The sequence below is a fragment of the Microtus oregoni genome, unplaced genomic scaffold (genome assembly GCF_018167655.1).
Source record: "Microtus oregoni isolate MIOR12 unplaced genomic scaffold, Mior012 000014F_ref0000157, whole genome shotgun sequence".
Lineage (NCBI taxonomy): Eukaryota > Metazoa > Chordata > Mammalia > Rodentia > Cricetidae > Microtus > Microtus oregoni.
The window spans coordinates 15,094,141-15,115,600 of record NW_024543073.1 but is presented as its reverse complement, the minus strand read 5'-3'; the positions used below and the strand labels follow the sequence as shown (position 1 = coordinate 15,115,600).

Here is a 21,460-nt window from a genome sequence, read left to right as displayed (position 1 = left end):
AGGTTACCTGTAACAGAAATTGGTTCCACAGAAAACAATCAGTAGAGCAAAATGTTCTTCAAGAGGAGCGGGGTACAATTCAAAGAGACACCATGACCAAGGCAACGCTTATAAAGAAAACATTTAATTGGGGCTGGCTTACAGTTCAGAGGTTTAGTCCATTATCATCATGTGGGGGGGGGGGCAGTACATAGGCAGACATTGTGCTGGAGCTCAGAGTCCTTACATCTTGATCCAAAGACAACAGGAAGTGAACTATCTCACTGGAAATGACTCAAGCATATATGAGACCTCAAAGCCCACCTCCACAGTGACACACTTCCTCTAACAAGGCCACACCTACTCAAACAAGGCCACACCTCCTAATAGTGCCACTCCCTTTGGGGGCCATTTTCTTTCAAATCACCACAAATTCCCAGCACCCACATGGCAGTTCACACCTGTCTGTAACTCCAGTTCCAGGGCTTCTGATACTCTCACACAGACAAACATACAGGCAAAACCCAATATAAAACAATATAATATAAAATATAAAACAAAATAAATTTTAAAAAAAGAACCTCTGAGTGGGTGTGCGTGTGGGTGGGTGTGGGGGGGGTGTGTATGTGTGTGCACGCGCTTTTTTTTTTTCTTAAAGAACATCCTCTGGAGCTGGAGAGATGGCTCAGTGATTAAAGCACTTGCTGCTCTTGCTCAGGACCTGGGTTCGGTTCCCAGTACCCACACTGAGCAGTTTACAGATGCCTTTTAACTCCAGTTCCAGGAGATCTGACCCCTCTTCTGACCCCTGTGGGCATCTACACACGTTATGATAAACATAAACTTATGTATACACCCACACAAACATTTAAATAACAATCTAAAAACAAAAATTGAGACTATGACATCAATTTAGTCACTGTAAGTAATTAATATATAATACTGAGTTAAACTGAAAATACGACTCAAAATAAAACAAAATTAATTGAATCTATATGCATATTTTTGATAGAATATAAATAAAAATATTCTTTCATAGAAAACAGTTCATAGCAAAAGTTTCTGAAGTCAGATTCTTTCAAAGTGTTTTCATGCTTTAATTAGAGAATCAATTTATTCAAAGAATCATTTTATTTAAGTTACAAGCTTTCTTAACCCACTCAGTGTGTGTCCTACATGTTGGAATCAAATACCTGCAGGAGTTGGGATCTTATGAATACAGCCAGGACAACAGTGGAGAGAGTCATGAACAAAAACATCACAATCCACACAGAAAACGTTTTGGCACACTGTGCAAACATAGACCTGCAATGAAAAGGAGAAAAGTGAATGAACCAAGCTAGTTTCCAAAAGCTAAGTGCAGCACAGCCAGAGACATGTAAAGCCTTGCTCTCTGCTCTCATCAATCTTCCCTACCCACCTATAGACTGTATTGCTTCCAAGTACTAAATATAACACAGTTTTCTCAAATCCAATACATATTTTCCTCTTAAGTTGGCCCTTAGGAGTAAGGAGCTACTCTGTTTTGAGACCTTAAAGTCTATTCTATTATAGGACAGTCACATTACTTGCTTTTAAATAACAACTTGGGGAAGACACATGAATCTAAAACCAGTACTAGATTTGAAGGCATTTGACAATTAAAATAAAATGAAAAGCACAAAAACTTACTACAGATTGATTATTCTTAGGGAATGAACTCTCAATTACAAAAGCTATATTCCCCTATTAAATCTTTAAGGAATATGGCAAACATCTGGGAGCGAGGGTAGATACACACCTATAATTAAAGCACTTAGGAAGTGGAGGCAGGAAGATAACAAACTCAAAGTCATCCTAGCCTACGAATCAAGGTCCAAGCCAGCCTGGGTTACAAGACCCAATCTCAAAAAAAGCAAAGCACAAAAACAAACACAAGAGTATGTCAAATGAAACACATAAGACATAAAGAAAAAAATGCATTATTTTATCAACATTACATATGGGGATCTTTGCACTTTGGTCTAAGATTTCTAGGGCAACAACACACAGATTCCAAATCACTACACTAAGATGTGTTCTTTAAAACTGACAATGGAGCACCTTCTGGTAACATGACAGCTAGTCCTGAGGAAACTGACCTGGAAGCCTCCTCCCTGAGGCCCAGTTTTCATGGTACCATTAGGATCCATACTTGTTTTCCAAGGAGGAAAGCAACCAACAGTCCTACTCAGCTATGCAAGAATAATCAGCAAGGCACGACAGCCCTAAGGGTGTAATAGTAGCACGCATACTTCAGTAGTAACCAACGGCTCTCTAATTGGATTTAAGGTCCACTCAACAAGAGAGAAATTACGCCTGGTACTAGAAACCTAGTCTACCAGAGTTAGTTAAATCTTGGAGGAGAATCTACAACCACCAGTTTACCAAACTAGCGAAAATACTAATTCTAAATATTTGTCCTTATACCCACAGATAACTGTAGTCCTCATGAAGGAAACATGATGCAGGATGCCCCTCTGTATGCTGTAAATATGTTTTATTACCACTGGTTAAAAAAGAAGCTGCTTTGGCCTATGGCAGGGCAGAATGCAGCTAGACAAGAAATCAAAGCAGAGAGATGGGGAAAAAGAAGGAGGAGTCGTGGAGATGCCAGCAGTCACGGGAGGAGTAAGATCCAGAATGGGGCACATAGTGATGCACAGATTATTAGAAATGGGTTCATTTATATGCAGAGCTAGCCAGTAAGCCTGAACCATTGACCAAATAGTTATAATTAACATTAAGCCTCCAAATGATTATTTTATAAGTGGCTGTGGGGACCAGAGGCAGGAGAGAAACTGGTCCAGTAGAATCGAGAAGGACAGAGAAGTCTCCAGCTATAGAAACTTATCTTTGCAACAGATAGAGACCGTTACAGAAAACCACAACCTATCAAAATGCAGAGTGAGTTATGGAACCCAATCCCACTGATACAATACAACTCCTGCACCTAAGGTTCAGGAATCATTACAAAAGAGAGCATAGAAAGATTCTAAGAGCCAGAAATAGAGAGTATGTTGTGAGATTCTATCTCCTAGAAATGTTAGAGAAGCTACACCCATGAAGTCGCACTAATGTGACTGCCTAAACATTAGCTGAACAAGGACACCAGAAGACATGCTAACACGAACGTAGGCTTTGAATCCCTGCACTGAACAAAAGGGTTTGCATTTTCTTTGTCATTAGTAGCTTTGTTCTCACCAGAACCACTTTAAAAAATCATTTGGCAGTATTAAAATTTATTATTATTATTGCGTGTGAGAGTATAATGTTATGTGAGAGTGTGAGCACATGTGCCAAGCCCATGGGGCATCAACCCAACAACACAAAGAACTATAAGCAACCACGGAACACTGAGAGTGGGAGAAAGTCTTCCCAATGGGCTATCCAGGACTAGTGGTCAGCCCTGAAAACATACACACATAGCATTATACAGACAGAGAAAGTTGTACTGTTCATTTAAAGATGGATGGATGGGATCTGGACTCAGAAAGCAGAGGCCTGCGGATCTCTGTGAGTTGGAGAGCAGTCTGGCCTTCAAAGTGAGTTTTAGAACAGCCAGAGAAATCCTCTCTGGAAAAAAAAAATAACAAAAAAGAAAAACCTTGGCCTCCCAAAAAGCTATTTGGTGTCCTCCACTGCTGGGTCACTGACCTTGCTTCCCAACAAAGGGCCCTGAGACCAGTGGGGCCTATTTATATTATGATGACATAGCCCTACCTGGTGCTACTAGCTGAGATTCCCTCCCTGGGAAAGAATGGACAGCTCAAACCCAGGGGTTGTGGAGGACACCAGAGAGAACAGGCAGGACTCTGGGGTCCACGAAACTTTCTGAGTTGCTCAGACCAAGGCCAGAAGAGGGCACCAGACCTCTTTAAAGATGGTTGTGAGCCACCATGTGGTTGCTGGGAATTGAACTCAGGACCTTTGGAAAAGCAGGCATGCTCTTAACCACTGAGCCATCTCTCCAGCCCCAAGGTTTCTAGAAGTGTTCTCCACCAGGACTGGAACTGAAAGACCTGGATAAATCCAGACCTCGCCAGCAGGATGAAAATAGCCAAAAATCCAAGCAGGAAGAGAAGAATCAAAAATCTAGGATTAGCTGGTTCAGTGACTGTGTTTTAGGAACTAGCTGGAGATAAAGTTAGATTGTAATCTTGAGAATAATCTTGAGAAACAGGGAGTTTCCCCCTTGTGATTTTAGGAATTAGCTGATTATGACCTTGAGTGATCTTGAGAGGCAGGGAGTTGTCCCCTTGTGACTTTCTGCGACGTCCTCCCTGTCCCTATTATTGGGCTGTGGTTTCTTCCTCTAAAAATCCCTTCTCCAGGTCACTCGGGGTCGAACTCTTCCCCTGCATGGGTTATGAGTCTCATCTCATCAATTAAAGCCTCGTATGATTACAAAAAAATAAAATAAAATAAAGATGGATGGATGGATGCAGCTCAAAGCATAAAGCACCACGCAAACCTGAATTTGATCCTCAAAACCCATATGAAAATTGCAGGAGAAAAATGGCTCCCAGAAGTTGTCCTCCAACCTCCACACACGCACTTGGCACATGTGCTCACACTCTCACATATACATTATACTCTCGCACGCAATAATAATAATAAATTTTAATACTGCCAAATGATTTTTTAAAGTGGTTCTGGTGAGAACAAAGCTACTAATGACAAAGAAAATGCAAACCCTTTTTGTTCAGTGCAGGGATTCAAAGCCAGGGCTTCATGCATGATAGGTAGGTGCTCTACCACTGACCTACTCCACTGGTACTAAGGGATATAAAATTTAATGAAAAGAAAAAAGACATTTCTCTTTCTACTTGTTTTCTTTATTATTACTTGTTTATTTTTGAAAAATGGGACTACATTACCCACATTGGTCCTAAACTTCAGACCCTCCTGCCTCAGCCTCCTGAACGAACAGCTATGACATTATGCACTTGCTATTGTACCTATCTGTGAAAGCAAGCAGGGCATGGGAGCACAAGCCTGTGATCTCAGCTCTAAACTCTGCTATGTCTTAAGGGAGAGTTCACTCTGCTGCCCAGGGTGACTTTGAATTCCTAGCTCAAGTATTTCTTGGCCTTACCATCCCAATAGCTGAAATTATAGGCGCATGCCACTGCACCTGGCTCTGTCATCAAAAAAAAGTTTAAAGTATTTTCTTATTAGCACAATGTTTTGTTTATGAACCATAGTTCTAATTTCAAAATAAATTATAATAGATCCTAAAGTATAATACTACAATATTTCTAAACTAAATGTATTTTAGCTTGAAAAACTGAAGCACCAGTATTAAAATCCCCTATAGTAAGTTAGAATGAGAATGACAAAACTATTTAAACTACTTTGTTCCCATTTTAACTCTTTCTACTTATTGTCTTATAGGGAACAACCTGATACAAGCCTGACCTTCACCAATCTATTTCCAACTTATTACAGTGTCATTGTCTCAATATTTCTAATGTATCACTTAATGTTGATAAAGCCAATGAACTTACATGTTGGTCTTTCAATTCCCCCTGACATCCATAACAAAACCTGAAAAAAAAAAAGTTTGACAATCATTACTTGCTCTCACTCATTAAAATAATTTAGTGGGCTGGAGAGGTAGCTCAGTGGTTAAGGGCACTGACTGCTCTTCTAGAGGTCCTGAGTTCAAGTCCCAGTAACCACATGGTGGCTCACAACCATCTATCATGGAATCTGATACCCTCCTCTGGCCTGTAAGCATACAGGCAGACAAAATACCCATATGTTAAAAAATAATAAATAAAATTTAATAAATAAATAAATAAAATGATTTAGCAAAATCTTAGAACCTAGAATCCTTTAATAAGTAATTGTATTTACACGTGACTTTTAAGGAGCATTTTAAGAAGTCAATAGTTCTTTTAACCATATAGTATGGGTTATGGAACTCTTCTTACAGTCTAGCCTGTGTCCCTTGCAGCATACCCAATAAACCCTGTTTATAATTCCTCAGAACAACAAGAAAAATTATACAATATGCCCCAGGTCATCACATAACCCAAAGCTTAGTTATTATTTTCATTATGATTAAATAAGCACATGCTTTCTAAACTAGAATTTTATGAGACTTTGATCCCTACAGAAAATATTTGAATTATTATTTTTCAGTTCTCCAAAATACAGTGAATAGCAGAGAATCCTAGAGGTTACCAAGGAATTTGTTACATATAGTGGATGCCTGTGGCTTTGTTTTCCAGGGCTGGTTGTAAGAGTTAAGAGTTCAGGGGAGGAAGGAAGGGGAGTGCAGAAATATGCATAGCTCAATAAAAACAATTTTAAAAAGCAATTATGCTGGGCAGTGGTGGCATACGCCTTTAATCCCAGCAGAGGCAGGCAAATCTCTGTGAGTTTGAGGCCAGCCTGATCTATAAGAGCTAGTTCCAGGACAGGCTCCAAAGCTACAGAGAAACCCTGTCTCGAAAAACCAAAAAAAAAAAGCAATTATTTACAAAATGTGACCCTACTCATTTGCAAAAAGAAAAAGATCCAGAGACAGTCTTGAATGACTGAGGCTTATGTTTAGCTGACTTTAATTAATTTTAATTTAATGTATCTGTTGTTTAAAATTTGAAAACACACAGCATTTAAACATTAAAAAAAAAAAAAAGAGGTAAGAGTTCTTAGAACTGGGGCTGGTATATACCTCATATACCTCAGCAGTAGACTACAACCTCAGCAGGTACAAGGCCCTAAAATCAATGCATAGCATCAACCCTGCCTACAGGCTCTCAGAATTTATTACAAAACAGCCATATTAGCTGGCAATGCTGGTGCACACCTTTAATCCCAGGACTCAAGAGGCAGAGGCAGAGGCAGGCGGCTCTCCATGAGTTTGGGGTCAGCCTGGTCTACAGAGTGAGTTCTAGGACAGACTCTAAAGCTACAGAGAAACCCTGTCTCAAAAAACCAAAAAAAGAAAAAAGATTAATTTTAATTATGTATATGCACACGTACGGGTATATGTAGGAGAGAACGCGTAGAATCTCCTAGAGCTGGAAGTACAGGCAGCTCCAAGGTGCTGGGAAACCAATCAGGGTCCTCTCCATGAGCAGTACATGCTCCTAAACAATGAGCCATTTTTAGGCCCCACCCCAATCCCCACTCCCCACCAAAACAGTACACATCACTCTCAACTACAATATGGGAGCTTAGGGAAATAAACAGATTTCTAGAAATACAGAGTATTCTACATGTCATTTTCTATATTAGATGTAACTTTGCACAAATTAATATAACATTAGGTGCTAACTGTTTCAAATATTAGTTTACAACTATAACATAAAAATTAATCAAAACTCATATACCTTTCTCCATTATATTCTTCTAGGGAAATTTCTTGAAAAGCATCCAAAGGAAATAAATGATGGTAAGATCGTGCCAAGTGAGGAGCAGACACCAAAGTAAGACCTGATGCATAAAGACAGAAATAATAAGCACAACCTCATTAAGACAGTCGCTGAAAAGTCAAACAACACACTTAGACAAAGTATTTTTATTTTCTTGTGGGGAATCAAATCTAGGGCCTCACACACACTAAGAACCTGACACTATGCTACACACCCAGCACTCAGTATTTTTAGGACCTTGAGTGTTTTTTACCTACAGCCATAAAAAAAGATTCCAGGACAGAATTTGTTCTGTCACTAAATGCAACCCCCCTCTTAGAAAACAATTTGCTTACTTAAAAATGAAAGGTCTTAGAATTATATTAATTCCTCATTCTATTTATATATAGATTATATTAAGAGCCCAAAATTGTCTATTAAGGTGCTTTTAAAAAATATACTTATCAGAAAGAGAATAAGGAAACATTTATAATGATATGTTTATTCTTAGAAGTGGATTACTTCTACTTTCTATGTACAAATTAAATTCATAATAAGCAGGACTCTATGTTTATTTCAGCAGCTATATAGATAGGAAGTTATTCAATACTAATTTATTGAGTGAAAAATAATGGAGTTCTTACCACATATTTTACATTCAACAGGAAGCTCACAGTACTTTGCTCGACACTGTGGGCAGAAATAGCCTCCCAATGTAAGTCCTGGCTCAGTGCTATTATCCAAATGCCTGTGGGAGAAAACAGTTATTTTTAAGAGGTAAAAAAAGCTAAAGAAAGTATGTAACTCAATCCCAGCACTCAGAAGACAAGGCAAGCAGAGAACTGTGAGTTCAAGGCCAGCCTGGTCTAATAGTGAGTTCTAGGCCAGCCAGGGCTACATAATGAGATCAGGTCTTAAAAAATATGTATTAGATAGATAAATGAGTAAAATTTTACTTGAAAACATGTATGTTTCATTGCTCACTAATGCTCGACTTTTTTCTGTCTTTATTTTGAAGTTTCTCTTGCTGCCACTGAATTCATTGTTTTTCCTTTCTCCTGCACTGACTACTCTGTTCATCCCAACCACTGTGCTTTTCTTAAGACTTTATTTTTAATTTTGTGTGAGTGTGGATGTCTGTGAGTGAGTATGTGCACATGAGTACAGATGCCTTCAGAGACCAGAGGTGTTAGATCCCCCAGATCTGGAGCTACCGGCAGCTGTGGCCTGCCTAATGTAGGTAGGTACTAGGAACCAAACTTTGGTCCTGTGTAGGAAAGTTATGTGATCTTAACCACTGAGCCATCTCTTCAGGCCCTCCAATGCACTTTTCATCACAGACATTATATTCCTCATTTCTAGAAGTTTGATTTCATTTCTAGAAGTCTTTTAATACATTGTCAAGTTCTCTTTCGCTTAGAGAATTATAAAGTGTATTTACATTGGCTATTTTAATAGTCATCTCCTAATTCTAGTAAGTGTTCTCCATTCTTTATTTTTTCTTTATCTCTATCTTTTCTCATTATCTCATATTCTCTCTCTAGGGAAATCCCTACCACCACTACCAATTTCCCTGCCTCCTTCCCACCCTCTCATTTATTCCTTCCCTCTCTTCCCAGTTTTCTTTACAACCCAAGCTAGCCAGCCTTAAACTTGCCATGATCCTCCTATCTCATCCCTGAGTGCTGGCTGGCATATGACAATACATCAGCACAGCTGGCTGCCTGGTCACTTCTGCATGCTCTCAGATACTATAAATTGTGCTGTTCTGGGTGCTAACTTTTTTCTCCATTAACATTCAGAGCTTTGTTTTAGAATAAAGTAACTGAGATACTTACCGATCTACTCAAAATTTGTTTTTAGTATCGCTTGTCTGGTCTAGATCAGCCACTAACCTAATGTGACCCCATTACTATGGGCTCTATCAAATGTCCTTTGTGCAGCCTTATGCAGAATAGTTACGCACTTTACCACTTAGCTCTAGCCAACCTTCCTTTCCCTTTTTATTCTGAGAAGAGCCTCCCTAAGTTACCCAAGCACCCACCAAGGTTAATGGTTTTTTTTTTAACTTTCTATTCCCAATACTATTTTTTTATCCTTAGAATAAACAAGTAAATACATTTACTCATATCTGCATTTTTATTTTATTTATTCTTTATGGCTTTTTGACACAGGATCTCATTCTACAGACCAGAGTGACCGCAAACTAAACACTATCACCTTGCCTCAGTCTCCCTGAGTTCTGGAATTACAGGTGTGAGCCAGTATCCCTCCCCACCTTTAATTTAGATGACTGGTAATGTAGTATACATTTCTACCTTGTCTTTGTTTGTCTGTCTGGTTTTTTTTTTTTTGTTTGTTTTTTGAGACAGGGTTTCTCTGTAGCTTTGGAGCCCGTCCTGGAACTCACTCTGAAGACCGGGTTGGTCTTGAACTCACAGAGATCCACCTGTCTCTGCCTCCCGAGTGCTGGGATTAAAGGTGTGCACCACCACCACCCAGCCTTGCCATTTTATTTAGTAATATATCCTGACTATCATAGCATAGACATATACAAGAGGATCATTTCTTTTTTGGGGTTTTTTTTTTTTTTTTTTTTGGTTTTTCGAGACAGGGTTTCTCTGTGGCTTTGGAGCCTGTCCTGGAACTAGCTCTTGTAGACCAGGCTGGTCTCGAACTCAGAGATCCGCCTGCCTCTGCCTCCCGAGTGCTGGGATTAAAGGCGTGCGCCACCACCGCCCGGCGGATCATTTCTTTTTATGGCCATGTACATGTTATTAGTTTATAAAAATCATTGTATTTTAAGACCTTCTATCTAAGCTAAAACTTAGAGGAATAAATTTTGAATGCTAAAATATCATTGACAATTGCTCTCTACTTACGCCATGCTGAAGGATGGTTTTGCATCCTGATCAGACAAAGAAGCAATGGTATGCTGAGGAAATCCTTTATAAATTTAAAAAAAATTAAAGTATTAATTTCTTTTCATGGACAAAGAACAGAATTTTAGAACTATGAATCTAAAAATAGTCCTACTAGAAAATCAACAAAGTTGTATGAAAGCTCTTTCCTACCTCTCAGGATATATTTGCCTATCATAATATGATGAAACTCTAATTCAAAGATATAAGAAAAAGTAGAGAAAAGGGAAACGATCTAGCTATACATATAACCTCACATTCCAAAATGTCTATCTATATTTTAATTTACTAATACTGCATCTAAAAAGAAACAGTTCGCACATTTTATATAGCTCCTAATAGAAATAAATATACTACATGATATAGTTTCTCTTTAAGTACATATTTGTTTTAAATTTTAAATTTTTGAAATTTAAGGGAATAGATATGGAAGAAATTTTAGGAAAAGCAGAAACCAGAAAGATGAGAGCAAGAGAGATCATTACATAAAACTGAAAAATGGATCTACAAATAAAAACAAACGTAAGTTAAGAAAAACTTAAGTTAAGTATGTATGGCATGTATTTAGTATGTAGAAGGCCTGAGGTTTAATCTCCAGCATCACAAAATAGTTAAACAAATGAACAAAAACAGCAAGGGTAGTGCAGTACAACACACCAGTAGTTCCAGCTACTTAGGAGGCGAAGGCAAAAAGATTTCATGAACCCTGGAATTTGAGGCCAGTGTGAACATCATAAAGAGATATTGTTTGCGAGTTTTTGTTTTAAAGTAAGGTCAATTATTTGCATTAGAAGCATGAAGAGAAAGTATTTCAAATAAACTATAAATTAAATAATAACTTTCAAATGGAGTAAAAAAATATATCACTAAATTTAAAAGACTGGCAAACATATCACTGAAAAAAATACTAAATATTTACATCATGAATTATTCTAGGAACTGGAGAGATGATTCAGCAGTTAAGAATACTGGCTGAGGAACTGGGCTCAATTCCCAGCAATTCTGTAACTCCAGTTCCAGGGAATCTGGTACCCTCACACTGATACACATGCAGGCAAAATACCAATGCACATAAAAATAAAAATTATTCTAGGGCTGAAGAGATGGCTCAGTGGTTAAGAGCACTCACTGCTATTCCAAAAGTCCTGAGTTCAATTCCCAGCACCCACATGGTAGCTCACAACTGTCTGGTGCCATCTTCTGATATCCAGATGTATATGCAGATAAAGTACCCATATATATATATTAGCAAATCTACAATAAAATACACTTTACATGAAAAAAAAATTCTAAATGCTTCATCTATATTAACTCAATCTTTCAATCTTTCCAACACACAGTTAAGTATATATTAACATAGTTTACAAAAACAAAAACAACAGAAGAAAAAAAAACCCACAGGAGAAAGAAGTTACTGGTATCACAAATAGCCAAAACTAAGATAGAAAAGCATTTCATTTCACTGGTATTTTAAAAAGGCAAATTAAGCAAGGAGATTCATTTTTAATGTTTAAAAAAATATATGTATACCTTCTAAAAGCATCAATATAACATGTGTTCATTATAATTTTTTTTAGAAAATAAAAGCAAAAAATTCTTATAAATGCCAGGCATAGTGATGTACACCTTTAATCCCAGCACATTGGAGGAAGAAGCAGGTAGATATCAATGGGTTTGAAGCAGGCCAGCCAGGGCTAGCTACATAGAGAAACCCTATCTCGAAAGAAGGAAAGAAAGAAAGAAAGAAAGAAAGAAAGAAAGAAAGGAAGGAAAGAAAAAAAAGCATTAAATGATCATTTTTATGACCAATCATTTCCTGTTTCCTGGGGGAGGGAGAATCAATGAGTAACTGGTGTACTCATTGCAACTTTTGTCTTTGCGGTTTGTATGACATACTTTGATCATATAATAAAGATTTTGTAGCTTATTTAAGAAATTCCTTACCACAAATACTTTTCATTAAATAAAACACCTTTGTACCTTCCTAGCTAAAAAAGGCCAGAAGTGTTTTCGTATGACATGACTATAGGTAACTATCAATTCTCTTCATTTTATAAACACACTTCAGGGGCTGGAGAGATGGCTCAGAGGTTAAGAGCATCGCCTGCTCTTCCAAAGGTCCTGAATTCAATACCCAGCAACCACATGGTGGCTCACAACCATCTGTAATTAGGTCTGGTGCCCTCTTCTGGTCTGCAGACACACATACAGACAGAATATTTTATACATAATAAATAAATATTTCAAAAAAAACCCACACACTTCAGCATGCAATTTTTTATTATAAAGGATTTAAGTAAGAAAAATCTTAAATGTTAAATAGCTTGCACAAATGAAAGCAAAATGCTTAGTTTGAACCAAAGGCAAACACGTAACCAACACAGAAGAAACACGTACCCATACGAATGAGTGAGCATTCGGAGCTTGAGCTGGCAGGAGGAGGGCTAACATGATGTGTTAACAACTCTTTGTAATGGGTTTCATCTAAAATAACATGGTATGTGCCTAACAAACAAAAGCAAAACACAGCAGTTATAAAGACAAGAGCTTCTCTGTCAGTCTAAGGAAGTTTCATCATGTGAAAATATACATTTCATAACCATTTTAAGTAAATTATCATTTAAAAATAATTTAAATAAATCTCTCAATCCAATTCTCTAGGCATAATAGTAACTAAAATTAAAGTCAAGCTATAGTCTTTACAAAGTATTACATAAAGTGAGCTTACTAGTGTTTTGAAAGCTGTAACTCTAAACACTGACCTACTGAAAGTTCCTTGAATTTTAAGTGTTTGTTTAGTAAAATCAATATGCTTAAGATTACAGCTATATTTTCAACTACAGACATAAAATGGTTTCAGTTTAATAGTGCAAAACATCCTACTTAATTAATAAACTTCTTCTTACACAGTAACTATAATTATTGGAGAATGGAGATATATACCACCAGTTTCACGAGCAAGTACAGTGCAAACTCGAACCTCTGCAGACAATCCAATAACAGACACTCTGATTTTAGCTGCCTTCAGGGTCTTCATAAGATCCAGAAAGATGAAATATTTCATAAGAGAAAGAAAAACATTTATGAATAATAACTTTGAAAAATAGTGTTCTGAAAACTAGTGATAAATTCACTACCACACTTTCTTTAGAGTCTGCTTCAGTTGTGGTCCTACCTTGATGAGATCATAAATATTAGACGGATCACAGGTTGTCAGGCTGCTAAAGATGATTAGTACTTCTCTACTTGTATGTCCAGGCATATGTCTACAAAGAGAGGTGAGGATACATTACAATAGATCAAATTATACTAGCTAAAAATTCATCCAAAATGAGGAGTACATATGGTTTATACATCTAAGCTACAAAATAAGGTAATAAATGTTTAAAAAAGTTACAGTCAATTCACGATTATTATTTGGTATCTAATTCTAAATTTCACTGGGCAGTAGAGGCATACTCCTTTAATCCCAGCACTTGGAAGGCAGGGGCAGTTGGATCTCTGAGACCAAGGCCAACCAGGTCTACAGAGTGAGTTCTAGGACAGCTAGGGCTCCACAAAGAAACCCTGTCTCAAAAAAAAAACAAGAAAAAGAAAGAAAAAAAATCTAATTTCAATCTCTCTCTCAACAGAGTCTTACTATATAGTTCAAACTCATAAGCCTCTGGCGTACTGCAGTTACTAGTATCCAATGCCATGCCTAGCCATTCAATTTATTCTTAATTAAATTTTTTTTCAAATTCTTGTATACCACTGTGAATTTTGTTGTATTTTTCTAAATCCATTGCAGATACATGTTAACTGATAAAATACAAATTAAAAATAAGCAACATCAAAATAAACATCATACATGACATTTCAGATTTTTCCTACTTAACTCTTGTTAAAACAGGCTTCACGAAACCCAACACAACTCACAGAAAAAAATTCTGAAACAATTATAAATAATAATATAAACTGGCTACGGTTGTGCATGCCTGTCATCCCAGCACTGGGGAGGTGGAGACAGAAGAATCGGGAGTTCAGGTCATCCTTAGATACACATCAAGCTGGAGGACAGCCTGGGCAACATGGGAAATAGTGTCCTGAGAAAGGAAGGAAGGGGAAGGAGAAGGGAAAGGCGAAGATAAGGAGCAAAAAAGGAAGGAAGAAACAAAGAAAGAAGCCGGGCGATGGTGGCTCACGCCTTTAATCCCAGCACTAGGCAGGCAGAGGCAGGCGGATCTCTGTGAGTTCGAGACCAGCCTGGTCTACAGAGCTAGTTCCAGGACAGGCTCCAAAGCCACAGAGAAACCCTGTCTCGAAAAACAAACAAACAAAAAAAAGAAACAAAAAAAGAAATGGGGCCTAGAGAAATGGCTCAGCAACTACAGGAAGATATGTTCCTGCAAAGGCACAAAGCTCGAGTCTCAGCAGCCATGTTGGGCAGTTCACAAACGCCTGTAACTCCTTTCCAAGGGATCTGACACTCTCTTCTGGCCTGCTGAACTCCTGCACACACACATATACACACACAGACATACAATCAAAAACAGAATAAATAAATTTTAAAATACTGACTTCAGGGTTTGCATAGCCATGCTTAAGGAATTATAGAGAGACGGTTCTCCACTGCAGGTGGTATCAACAGCTTTCTTCAAAGATGCTATGTGTTTCCTTGGGTTTCCTAAAGTAAAATGAAATAACTTTCAATAAAATTCTATATATAAATATAGAAAAGCATGTTGTTTCCAAACTACAAATTTATGATTTTAAAGAACAGAATGCCTTCAATTTCTATCAGTTTGTATTTTTATCAGAGATATCTGGTAGACAGTCTTATTTCATACTGAAAAGAATATATGTGTATATATATATATATATGTATGTATTATTTATTCACATATATTACTATATATTTTGCTATATATAGATATAAAATCTTTATCCATTAGTATACATAAGAGTTACATGAGAAATCAGTCCACTTTTGAATATATGCCAATTTCCTTTTTGCAGTGAAATTACTTTGAGTTGGTTTGCATTTTTGTTTTTGTTTTTTGTTTTTATGTGAATGGCTGTTTTGGCTGCATGTATATCTATGCACCATGTGTGTGCCTAGTGTCCCTACAAACCAGAAGACGACATCACATCTGCAAGAACTGGAGTTACAGATGATTATGGGCCAATGTGGGTGCTAGCAATTGAACTTGGATCCTCTGGAAGAGCAGCCAGTGCTCTTAACTAGTAAGCCATCTCTCTTCCCCCTGGTTTTGCTTCTTATGGTATTGGTATTCAAACCCAGGGCTTTATTTATTAAGCTACATCCCTAACATTCTCTAGGACTATTTAGTAGGGATTATTGTCAACTGATTTCCTGGCACACTTTTGACAAATGTATATTTGATTCCTTGTGGCTAGAGGAAGAACTATTAGTGAAGAAAGTATGCCATCTCCCTTATGTGTACTAACAGAAAACTGAGAACCTAATTTAAGGGATAATATATTTTACAAAAAACAGTGATACAAATTTGTAACAGCATATATAATAAAGGCAAAAGAAACTGCCACTAATTTTTAAATTTTTATTTATTTACTTATGTGTATGACAGTTTCGCCTGCACATGAAAAGGGTGTCAGATCCCCTGGAACTGGAGTAACAGACAGTTGGGAGTCCCTGTGTGAGTGCTAAGAACCAAACCCAGATCCCCTGAAAGAGCAAGTGCTCTGAGCCATTTCTATAGCTATTCATAAATAGCCCAATTCAATTTTTATACTTTTTGCTTTCTTAATTAGACATTTAATTTCAACATTATATGAATTTTATGAATCGCTAACAATTAGGCTATCTTATTATTTTCAGGATAAGGATGTGTATTTCAATGCAATCATCCAACACTTCAGAACTCAATTTGAAACAATTAACAGTAAGTCCCAAGAGTTCAATAAAAGGACAGTAAGTTGTTCACCTAAAATGCAGAGGAAAGTTTCACTTTATCAGTAAGCCACACGGGAAGATTACAGAGTTAGGTAAGACAGTCCTTGAGCCTTGTAAAGATACTTTTATACATACCTGAGAGTTCAGTCAGTTTTTCAGCTCTTTTACTCTTTGTTATAATTATTCCAATCTCAAATGAAAACAAAAAATATTTTAATATAACAAATTATTTCCTCTTCATAAAGAAATACATGAACTATCAATTAGTAACTGCAAAAGAAACACGGAACACACATGAACTTTTTCCTCATGGTGTTTCTGACAATCTGGCTATGAACTGAATACACACTATTAACCCAGCATATGTCTAACCCTGAGCTAGCTTGCTCTTCACTATCAAGTACACCAAAAATAGGTACATGATCTGGTTTCCTTAATACCTCATACAATATATGCCTCATCTTCTTGAAATAAACTATATTTGACAGCAGGGAATCTAGTTTTGAATCCTACCATTTATCTACATACCTGACTAATAGGATTTTGATCAAAATATTCTTCTACAAAGTATTCCAACAACTGTTAAAAGAAAATTAAAAGGAAGTATTATAAAAGGCAAAATAACAACAATAAAGAACATTTCAATATTCTGTAGAATCTATTTATTAAGTAGCACTTCTTTGAAGAAATACAAGGTGTTGGTGAGACAGTGTTTCACTGTGCGCCCCTGGCTAACAGATCTCTGAGTCTGTTCTACAGAACAGACTGGACAGCCAGGACCACACAGAAACTGTCTGGAAAAAAACTAAGTAAATAAGTTAGAATATTGTTAATCTAATCTGTTAAATTGAAAGCACAGATTCAAAAGTCAAAGGAGAATGAAAACCACTTGGGGAGGCAGGGGATAACTAGCCTCAAGAAAGCGGTTCTCAACCTGAGGGTTGCGACCCGTTTGGGGGCAAATGACACTTTCACAGGGGTCACCTAAGACCATTAGGAAAGTTAAGAACCAGTAATTTAGGGAAATAATAAACCAAAGCAATTACTTATTCAAGTCTTTTGTTTTGTTTTTTCGATCTTGTTTTTATTTTGTTTTTCCAGACAGGATTCATCTGTATAGCCCTGGCTGTACTGGAACTCACTCTGGTCTCAAACCAGACCAGGCTGGCCTGCCTCTTGAGTGCTGGGATTAAAGGTGTGTGCCACCAGTGTGAGCCACCACTTCACGGCTTCAAGTCTTTTTTAAAAACAAGTTAATTTTTTATTATCATGGTATGTTTGTATGTGTGTGTGAGTGAGACAAGAGACAGAGAGAGAGAGAAAAAACAAACCACAGTGTACGTGTGGAGGTCAGAGGACAACTTTCTAGAGTTAGTCAGTTTTCTCCTTTCACCATTTTTATTTTATTTTATGTATATGGGTGTTTTGCCTGCATGTATACCTGCACATGACCTGTGTGCCTGACGCCTGTGGAGGTCAAAAAATGGTGCTGGATTCCTGAAACCATAAGTTATGGCCAGTTATGAACTGTCACACTGGCACAGGAAATTGAGCCTGGGTCCTCTGGAAGAGCAACTAGTGGTACTCAGGTTGTCAGTCTTGTACAGCAAACACTTTGGAGCCATCTTCCTGGCTCATATCTTTGTTTTTAAAAAAAAAAAAAAAAAAAAAGTGAGCCGGGCGGTGGTGGCGCGCACCTTTAATCCCAGCACTCGGGAGGCAGAGGCAGAGGGATCTCTGTGAGTTCAAGGCCAGCCTGGTCTACAAGAGCTAGTTCCAGGACAGGAACCAATAAGCAAGGAGAAACCCTGTCTCGAAAAAAAAAAAAAAAAAAAGTGGACTGGAGAGATGGCTCAGTGGTTAAGAACACTGGCTACTCTTACAGAGGACCTGGGTTCAATTTCCAGCACCAACATGTCAGCTTACACCTGTCTGTAACTCCAGGTCCAGAGGATTTGACACACTTATACATGTAGACAAAACACCAATGTACATACAAAATTTTTAAAAATTGTTGGAGAATTCAAAACATATTTATAGACTAGTTCTTGGGGTAAAAAAATACTTTAGAAAATGATCTAGCAGCATTTCTACATAGCTAACATTTATTATTAGTTAGAAAAACAAAGCAAAACAACATTTCCTACATTCTTAAACATATATACATGTGTATGTAAATGCTTTCCCTACACTTAGCACAGATTTAAATGGTTTTACTCTACCTTTAAAGTGCAAGTCAGCCTATTGGGCTTTAAATCTTGATCCTCCATTGTTCTTGAGCCGTCTACTACCACATACAGGTGGCGCATCTACCAAATACAAATGAAATTCCCAAGTACATTTTTGAGAAGAAGCAAAAATATCATTTAATATTCAAATATCCCATATATTTTAAATATATTTTTAAGAAGTAGTTGTTTTACCATTTATTCTATCAAGTCAGAATATTCCTCTGATCCAAACTAGTTCTGCACAAGTCAAGGAAAAAAATCATAACATACCATTCCAAGTCGGACCTGTCCATGATGCTCAAACACTCTGTTAAAATCATAAAAAATAATTCATTTCAACACCACACGCTACCAAAAACCCAATAAAACAACTAATCTGTATCTTTTAGTGAATTATTAAATTTGGAATACACACGGACAGTTTCTGAACACCACTTTCCTGGGGGCAGGGCTAGCTGCTAGTCCTTTACCCTGGTCAACTATGGATGAGCTTCCTACTGAGCACACAGTAAAAGGAAGGGTTAGGGACAGCTGGAGCGAGACAGGAAGGCTTCAGGAATATATCTCCCCTCCTGTAACTCTTTCACAGAAGCATCTCATACCTTTTCCTCTTTGCCTTGAAGAGAATGTCTTCTATTGTGGCTTTAAGTGATCCACTTTCATCTTCTTTAAGAATTTCCCTGTAGTCGATATTTATTGGTTTGAAAAGATAAGCTAAAAGTACTAACCCAAAAAAATTAAAATGTGTAAAAATTTGTATATATAATTTTGTAGCAGTACAATCCACAATAGCCAAAAGCTGGAACAGATCTAAATGTCCATCAAATGCTGAATGTATAAACAAAAATGTAGCAAAACAGTACATGGGATACTATACAGCAATTACAAAGAAACATACACGTGAATGAGCTTTAAAATTTATAGGGGCTGGAGAAATGGCTCAGTGGTTAAGAGCACTGACTGCTCTTCCTGAGGACCCGGGTTCAATTCCCAGCACCCACATGGCAGCTCACAACTGTCTGAAGATCCAGTTGCAGGGGATCTGACACCTTCACACCAATGCACATAAAATAAAGTTAAATAAACCATAAAAGATATTAAAAAAAATTATATAAAATGTACAAGAAAGGTGAGTCTATAGGTCACAGATTCACAGTTGTCTACAGGTGGTGGAAACGCAGTGACTGCGAAGGGACTTTGCTGTGATTAAAATGTTCTAACAGTTTACGGCAGAAGCTACACAAAAGAGATTCTACATGAGGTGCATGTAAACTGAAGCTGAAGGGAAAGTGACAATGTCCACAACATATGACATTTACACTCTACCTACCAGGTTCTCTCGTAGCCTCCTTCCCACCGCTTAGTTCTCTCAGGCTCTTCATCCATGCTTGTATAATGATATGTGCTTATTCAACACTGTAAACAAACAATTGGATCACACGTTTTCTAAAGACAGTTATTACAAAATGATTTAATTATGTGATAGTTAAGGACAAAGTTAAAATATCAGAATATAAGAAAACATTTAGCCAGGTGGTGGTGGTACACGCCTTTAATCCCAGCCCTCAGGAGGCAGAGGCAGGCGGATCTCTGTGAGTTCGAAGTCAGCCTGGTCTACAAGAGCTAGTTCCAGGACAGGCTCCAAAGCTACAGAGAAACCCTGTCTCAAAAAACAAAAACAAAAAAGCAAAAACAAAAAAAATATATTTGAAACATGTAAAAAAATAAAAAACTGTTTCATGAACATGTCACCGGACAAGAATTCTGAGAAATAAGATTAACCATAACCAACAATTATTATAGCTGAGAGACCAATTCATTATTCTTTCTCTCCTTTTTGTAAGCTTGAATTGTCTCAGGACCACATGTTTTAAAATGAAATTTATCCAGGTGGTGGTGGCACACACCTTTAATCCCAGCACTCAGGAGACAAGAAGATCTCTGTGAATTAGAGACCAACCTGGTCTACAAGAGCTAGTTCCAGGCAGCTAGGGCTGTTACACAGAGGAACCCTGTCCCAAAAAACCAGGAAAAAAAAAATCTCAAGCAAAATGAAATTTATCAGCCAGTCAGGGATGGTGTATGCCTTTAATCCCAGACAGAGGCAGGCAGATCTCTGAGTTTGAGGCCAGCCTGTTCTACAGATCCAGTTCCAGGACAACCAGGGCCACACAGAGAAACTGTCTTGGGGCATGGTGGGAGAATAGAAATTTATCGTTTATAAATAGGTAAATGCTATAACTCATAATTCAATGAGACACAAAATTACATATGGAATATGATCTCAACTATTAAAGGAAAAACTATAAAAGGAATTTTTTGATCATTCAATAAGTATTAGTTGGGCACGGTAGTTGGGCCTTTAATCTATTTCAACACTGCACTCCACAGACAGACACACAGATCTATGATTGGGGGGCCAGCCTGCTCTACATAGTAAGTATTACAAATGATTTCATCGGCATGAGAGAATTAACATTAGTTGGACTCCTCTGCTTTTTAGTTTTTTATATATATATATATTCACATTACATCTATTTCCTTATTAATTAAAGACAAAATTGCTGGGGATGATGATAGCGAAAGGGCTGGAAACGCTTTCAGCAAACACGAGAGCCGCCGCGCGCACGGCACCTGGCAAGAATCTGCCTCACCTTACCCTGCCTGGCACGAGGATGACTGACAAGGGCGCTCCCTGCCCGTGTTTCTCAGAAATGACCAGCTCTGGTGCTGGACGCTCGCTCCAGGTCACACGGGCAGAGAGAGGGATGCGGTAAGCGAGAGCCCAGGCAGCGAGACCCTTCCTCGGCCTGCAGCCAGGCTCGGCAGGCGGAAGTTGCCCCCCTGCACACGCCCCTCCCTCCGGCTTCCAGGTCCCCCCGAGGCCAACCCGGGCATCGCACCTCGGTCTTCTCCTCCAGGTCCCTCCGGTCCACACTCCAACCTCCAAAGCTTCGATGCTTCCCGCGCAGGCCCCTAGCTGTGCACTCACGGGCCCAGGGGAGACGACCCTCACCGGAAGCGTCG

The 21,460-nt window shown here is 38.0% G+C and overlaps 1 protein-coding gene across 3 annotated transcripts; it reads right to left on the bottom strand.

Annotated features, from left to right (window-relative positions):
* Nucleotides 1-886: 886 nt before the first annotated feature.
* LOC121455748 (general transcription factor IIH subunit 2) lies at nt 887-21,460 on the bottom strand. 3 transcript variants are annotated; one of them, XM_041663414.1, is made up of 16 exons: nt 21,337-21,460; nt 19,764-19,849; nt 19,036-19,113; nt 18,704-18,740; nt 18,425-18,511; nt 16,731-16,781; nt 16,338-16,392; nt 14,846-14,951; nt 13,461-13,551; nt 13,229-13,316; nt 12,683-12,790; nt 10,247-10,310; nt 8,009-8,112; nt 7,344-7,446; nt 5,508-5,547; nt 887-1,284 (listed from the first exon to the last, which is right to left on the bottom strand). In XM_041663414.1, the coding sequence occupies exons 2-16, from the start codon at nt 19,817-19,819 to the stop codon at nt 1,165-1,167; spliced, it is 1,188 nt and encodes a 395-aa protein (XP_041519348.1). In that variant the 5' UTR covers nt 19,820-19,849; nt 21,337-21,460; the 3' UTR covers nt 887-1,164. The 3 variants fall into 3 exon arrangements, with proteins under 3 accessions (XP_041519348.1, XP_041519350.1, XP_041519349.1); XM_041663416.1 differs by lacking the exon at nt 21,337-21,460 and adding an exon at nt 21,088-21,252; XM_041663415.1 differs by lacking the exon at nt 21,337-21,460 and adding an exon at nt 21,093-21,252.